This window comes from Octopus bimaculoides, chromosome 3, assembly GCF_001194135.2.
Source record: "Octopus bimaculoides isolate UCB-OBI-ISO-001 chromosome 3, ASM119413v2, whole genome shotgun sequence".
Taxonomy (NCBI): Eukaryota; Metazoa; Mollusca; class Cephalopoda; order Octopoda; family Octopodidae; genus Octopus; species Octopus bimaculoides.
Window position 1 is genome coordinate 123,898,098 of NC_068983.1, and position 7,282 is coordinate 123,905,379.

The 7,282-nt window shown below is 29.6% G+C and overlaps 1 protein-coding gene across 1 annotated transcript in view; it reads right to left on the bottom strand.

Annotated features, from left to right (window-relative positions):
• Positions 1 to 7,282, bottom strand: part of LOC106883022 (uncharacterized) — a 211,115-nt gene that overhangs the window by 14,565 nt on the left and 189,268 nt on the right. The window contains exons 62-65 of the mRNA XM_052966785.1: positions 6,161 to 6,398; positions 5,540 to 5,584; positions 1,404 to 1,662; positions 698 to 1,230 (exon numbers count right to left, since the gene is read on the bottom strand). Of these exons, the coding sequence (XP_052822745.1) occupies positions 698 to 1,230; positions 1,404 to 1,662; positions 5,540 to 5,584; positions 6,161 to 6,398 (1,075 nt within the window). The remainder of the gene's footprint in view (positions 1 to 697; positions 1,231 to 1,403; positions 1,663 to 5,539; positions 5,585 to 6,160; positions 6,399 to 7,282) is intronic.

Here is a 7,282-nt window from a genome sequence, read left to right on the forward strand (position 1 = left end):
GTGTGTGTGTGTGTGCGCGCGCGCGTACTGATGTCAAATCACGAGGCAATTAAATTTCACACAAAATGTGCAGGCAATATATATATATATATATATATATATATATATATAAGTTCTCATTATTAAAATTCCTCCTCTAAAAGGTTATATTTTTGGAAAGTTAGGATCAAACTTTCAAATGCCAGGGAAGATAATATTTATACTTCCAGTTTCAAATTTAAATTTGCTTAGATGTCTATAACTATGCTCTATGAATTGGACCATTTATTTTGGTAATAATTTGAAATGTATTTATAAATTAACAGTCTGTATAAATTAACTACAGAATATAAAACCTGAATATTTGAGAAATATAAACATATTTCATTTTTGTTTATTTAAAATATGTGTTTCTTGTTACTACATCACAGCCTAAAATAATAGAAGACATTTACCCAATCTGGCTCAAGCTGGGTCAAAGCTGAAACCATATGGTACACTATATATAATAAAATGAAATGAAACATGATAATCTTATTGAACCACACCAAATGAAACAGGAAGTCAGATAAAATAAAAATATGCAGATGCCACAATATTTATGAAAGACTAAATTAAGAATCCACATTTTTAACTATATCACATATAGACTATTAATTTTTTTTTACATTTTATACTTTAAATCCTGAAATTTAAAAAAACAAACTTATATACTTACGAGTCATATTATACTTCAATACTTCAGGAGAAGGAGTTTCACTAATTTCATAAGGGGGCACAGCAATCTTTAACAGATCAGCAATAGCAGAAATAACTCCTCCAATGTCATCTTCAGCAGTTGCTTTCAAAGTGAGTGTCACAGATACTTGCTGTGTAAGATTTTTAAAGGGTCGAGCAAGACTTGATGACAATGTTGGCATTTTGGCTGATAGACTGTCCTTTTCTATTAACTTGCCACTTAAATCTGAATAGTTCTGAGTTTTCTCTCCTAAGCTAAATTCAGGCCAGCTGGAAACAAGATCCATTTCTTTCTTGCATATAATTTTAGTATCTAAATCTGATGATAATTTATTTTCTTCTTTAACTGATGTGATACATGGACGAACTGGGATGGGCTGAATAAGAGGCAAAATAGGGGAAGATGTTTCCCGAACAGCTGGATCTATAGGACGTAAAGCTGGAAAATCATCTCCTTCAAGAACAGTTTCAGGGGAAGATGAAGATATTATTGTATCTGGACTATCACTTGATCTAAAATAGAATTTTTAAAATATTATAAAAAGTTTATAGTAATAAGTCAATTAACTAAAAATATTGAAATTTATTCTAAAAGTAACAAAAAGTTATATTAAAATTCATTAATTTCATTATGAAATAACAGACTTTCTTATAATGAAAAATATTTATAAATAGAACAGAATTACCTGGAAGGATGGTCAAGTCTTGGCTCTATGAGTGGTGGAGGTGGTAATACAGGTGTATATTTAGGATAGTTAAGTCCAACCACAGAGGTATTTCCTGCTTGTAACCAATCACTAGTGTTTGTTTTATTGGCTGATGCAGTAACTCCAGTGTTGCCAGGTGTTGTCACAGTACCTCCAGTATTCACACCTGCTCTGGCTGCTGCAGCTGCTGCTACTTGTTCTGTAGTGAGATGATATCTTTGTTGTTCTGTTACAGGAGCTGTAAATTATTCAATTTTGTTTCAAATGCTAAACAAATTATCAAACAATCTTAAGAGAACAGCAGTATTTCTGAATTACCATAAACCCAAAGAATAAATTTTTTTTTTTTTTTTTGAAATTTCAATTTAACATGTTAAAATAAGTATGCATTAAATTTTTTCTTCCTAACTTCTATTAATCAGATTTTCTGCAATTTAAATACCAATGATACAAATAACATAATCTAATACATAATGATATTAAAAACAAACATTTTGTAACTTTACCACTGTCAATGATAAAGTGAATATACTTGTAGCATAAAAAAAAATAAATTCCAATTAGGAAAAAAATCAGATTTGAAGCAAGAAATTTAATTGAATGCTTTTCATCTTAATAGGTATATTTAAAACAGTAGATTGTAAAAGGCAGCACACTAAAAGCCTTAACAGCATTTAGTTTAAACCCTTTGGTCCCCATGAAGGAATCTCTTCAGGGTCGAAGAAATAAGTTCCAGTCACCCTCTCACTCCACTAAAGTGATTTTCTAAGGCTAAGAAAAATAATGATAATTTATCTTTAGAATGATTTCCTTTTTAATCATTTAGATTTTTACTGCTATTCGATCAAAATTAGATGCTCTTCTTTTCTCCAACCAGAAAAGAAGGGAGATTAGCTGACTTTGCTAAAAGTTATGCAAGAAATGCAATCAATGTTAGCAAAATAGAAGTACATCAACCTGATGCAAGTTCCTAGAAATAGTTTTAGCTGTGCTTACATTTGTAAATGGAGCCAGTCCTAATCCAAGCTAAATGATTCAAAACTACAGATTGTATTTTCTCATTTATTCATACAATTTTCAGTTTTATGTATCATTATCAGTAGCATTTTACATGTTTTTCACTCCATCTTTCTCTCTCTATAAGATTAATAAGGTAACATATTTAAAATTATCATTATGCAAAAATATTATCATGTAACCAGAAGAAATCTAATTTGATCAGGCTCTTAATATCAAGCAACAATATGGTCAAGTGAGTGGATATAACAGATCAACAAATGTTTGCTCCTCTCTCACTCTCTCTCTCTCTCTCTTTTTATAGAAAAAAGTAAGAAAGCATTCCACACCATTGTAAATATTATTCATGCCTAAACTTACAAAATGTTTCTTTTGTTTTTTTTCAATACAAATGAATCAGAACTAACAATAAGTAAACAAATTTCATTTAAATTTCTTCATTACATTTTAAACTGTCATTAATAAGGGAAAAAATTATAAATCTTTGAGAGCTTACTGCAAGAAGTAAAGAGATACTGAAAATATTACATTTCACAATGTCATTTAAAGAATATTAATATCATACAATTCATACAATTAGTAAAGTTATATTAAAAGATAAAGGAAACACTGATTTATATGTAATGAGGAGAAATGATGCATTGCAAAAATTTCTGTATGTGTGTTCATGAGCACATCTGTAAAGATATGATGGACAGACTGTTACAACATACATGACAAGGATGGTTTAATTGAATTATTACTGGAATCGATATCTATTAAATAGTTTCCTTTATCTTCTATTTTTTATTAAAAAAAAAAGCTCAGATTTCAAAATATTTTCAAAGGATGGGGCATGAAGTGGTAAATATGAGATACAATCAAACACACAATTTAATGTAATCAAAATAGCTGACAACCTAGCAACAACTTAATTCCTATAATGGCAACAAAGCATATAAGAAAAAAGAGATTAGTTAGTGTAATCTGGTGATTAGTTGAAAGCAATTTCCAATTCTATCTCAAAAAATGTATGTACATGTAACAATTTAAGCAGTTAAAAAATATCAATTAGACTTAAATTGTATTTTTTAGTAAGTGATCCATAATTCCATGAAGTTACAAAATAGCAAAAATATGTTTAAATCACGTTCAAATTGAATGTAATCATGGCCACTTCTTAGTATCATTTTGGCTAAACTCTTAAAAAATAATTACTTTTAATCAAATCATACAACTTTTTCCAACTAGCATGACATGAATTATTACACTAAATATAAATACATGCAAGTATTATTATGAAAGAATATGTGCTTATTTCCAAATGATTTTTCCAAACAAAACCTGTTTAAAATTTCTACAAAGTAATTAAATCAATTCATTTTGTAGATTTCAAACTTAATTAAAAATATATATACATTTCTTCCAAAATATATATTTGTAAAAAATAAACTGCATTACCACAGAGAGGTAATTAGAGACAAAGATAACAGCATCACTCAGATAACTAAAATTTATAATCAATAACATTAAGTAGAAACACAAACCAATTAATTTTACTTCAAAATAAACCTATAATGAGAAAACTCCTCAAAATTCTTATATTGACCTTTAAACACTTAAAGTAACCTATAGTAAACAAAATAATATGAAATTGTAAGAAGAGTAATAGAGACTAAAGATATTAAAGCCACTAATGCTCAAAAAACTGACACAACAAATAGTTGACATTATAAAGGATAAGAACAGAAATAAAACACCATTATATAGAGGTAAAAATCTACAACAGAAGTAGCTAAATATTTAAGAACAGAAGTTTTTAAGTTATTGGTTACTGAAACACCACAATTTTATATAACATTCTATAGAATAATTATAGTTACAAATAACTTTTTAAAAGCACACAATTATATTAATTTGTTAAAATTTAATTCAAAATAAATTTTTCAAATGTTATTGAAAAAATGGAATTTTAAAAAATATTAATAAAAGGTGTATGTAGTAAACCTATTGAAATTTCCTTAAAACAAAATAACTGCCCAACTTATTTTATAGCAAATGATTTGATAAGTACTATGACTAAATGCAAATAGTTTTACATGATACTTTGATATTTACTAACATGTTAAAAAAAATATCTTGCTTCAGCCATGACCAATGCCAGAAGGTTAGAACTACTAAAAGAGTAACAGACTAATCAATGTCTCATTTTTGTTGTAACTATATTGGTTTAACAATCATTATAATACTTCTGGGTAGGTATTACACACACATTTGCTCAAACAACTGACAAGTTTCAAATATAGATAAAACTTTATATGGTATTTAATTATCTTAAAGAGACTTCTTTCAAAAAAGCAGATATCAGTTTCCCTGCAAGAACCCTAGCATAAAGATACCACCCAACATCATAAAAATTAAAATATCAAATACAATGTTTTTAAAATTATGTTTGAATTTTTCCTATTTATATACTTTTGCTTAAATATTGAACAGATTAGTATCTATGAAAGCATATTAAAGGACATGCAATTTTAAAATATTACTATTTGACCTTTAATTTATGTTTATTTTGACCATAACATTGATTCTGAAAATATAAACTGAAGTAACTAAATCCAGATTGCTAGTTTCTTAAAACAACTTTTGACTATCTGGAACTACTGTACCATTTTAAAAACTAATGTCAACTTATTAGACTAGTAAAGCCATTGTTCCTGCATGTTGGAATAAGATAGGCTTTGGCTATACTCCTTACACCAAAGAGAAGTGTAGACATCAGAAAAAAAGTAGGGCTATTATAATATCGATAATTCTGTTTCATCTGGCAATATTGGTTAAAATGTCACTTAAGAAACTATTAGAACTAATTTGTTGGTTTAATAATGTTAAGCTTTAACCAAGATGCTCTTTAAAATCCAATTGTTCATCAGCATGCATCAGATCATGCCAGTTGGAAAAGCTAAGAAGAGAACCTGGATACTGCTTGTGTTCACCATCACTGAGGAACTTTCGCCGAGCTAGGATGTCACTATTAGGCATAGGAGGTAGAATTTGGGGTATCTGAGCTAAGCTACCATGGCTGTGTGAAGTTGTGCTGCCATAGAAATCAACCGCACCTTCCAAATATCCAGCACCATAGGACCCTGATAAACGATTTTCATCTGAAAATTGAACAAAAGAAAGATCATATAAAAGCTGTTGACAAAAAAAGAATTTAGTTACATTAATGTATACAGAATACCAATTACTAAAAATATTTTTCTTTCATTCTTTCTTTTTTTTTTTTTCCGTAAAGAATTCCTGGATTACTGATAACAATCCTTAAATATAACATTTGTTTGTCTGTATACATTATAAGTATCACAATAATGAAAGATAAAAAATAGGAAATTTGGTAACAGTTTTGTTTCCTTGTCTAGACAATATTGCATTTACAGTAGGAGAAAATTCAATAATAGAGTTGTTATTATCATAGAGAAGATGCCATCACTTTTTTTGCTGTTTTAGTGATAATTTCTTTGATGTTGTTGAAGAATTATGGCTGACATAATTTAAAGAGGCAAGCCCATTTATATCAATGTACATAATAATCATTCCATTTTTAAACATTCATATCCACTGATTTATGATACTATAAAAAACTTAATGTAAAAACTGCAAAATGCAATATCATAGCAGAATCCATATTTGAAGGGGGGGGGGGAAATCTGGAGGGAATTTCTATTGGAAAAACTTACCACTGAAGTAACCAACAACTGGACAGATATGATGATTAATATTCACAGTTGGTTCTTGTAAGGATACCATTGGCATATTCTTTAACTGGGCCATGAAGGAATCTATGTAAGTATCATAATCTTCAGAGCTTTTAGACTTTTTTGCTCTTTTTTTGGGGCCTTGCCCTTCACTTTCTTTTTTCTGGGACTTTTTCCTTTTTTCTTTCATTCCAAATTCAGAAATTATCTTTTTCTTTCCCTTTTTGTCTTCTTCAACAATGCATTTTTTCTTTTCTTTTTTCTTTTTCAGTGCAACTTCCTGTTTCCGCTTCTCTGCAAATAATACAATTTCATTTCATTCCCTTTTACTCAAGTGAAAAGTAATACTCAAATTCAATTTATTATAAGAGAAGCTCCAATGTATTATACATATTCAGGTACGATCACCTATATACATCTGACTACCTTCAACCCATGCTTATATCCATCTCACTCTTCCCTCCTACCCACCCCTGCTGATTCACATTCTTGGACATATTACCTTGAAGGTACATGCTGCCACCATGTCACCACAAGACATGGTACTCCAACCAGTTAGATCTTATCAAACCATCCAACCCATGCCAGCAGGGAAAATGGACGTAAAAATGACAATAGTGGTGGTAGTGATAATGGCAATGACTTGATTTATCTATTTCTCTGCTCATAATATTCCTATTCCACCCATCCTAATACTATTACCCACTCAGAAAACTCTGTACCTCATTTTCTTGTCCATGACAAGTTTCTCTGAGGCTTCTTCCACAGTATGCATTTATTTGTCTCCATTCCTCATATCAATTAATTCTGCTGTCTTTTGTTTATATGTGCTTGGGTAAGTAACTAGAAGAAAAGTACTTAGTACACATAGAGCTCATTTATTCATTTGAAGCTTATGTGTAACTTTGTTACTCAAAGTAGCAACAGAGTCAAGCCTCAGCTACAAATGAATGAATAAACTATTACAAGGAGTAAGTGCCCCCACCCTCTTTGTTTACTCAAAAACGTCTATAAGATCTAATGCATGAATATGGAAAATTGGATATGAGAAGTATGTTAAGACAGATTACTGTGCAATATAGGTAAATGACAGATGCTTGGGGG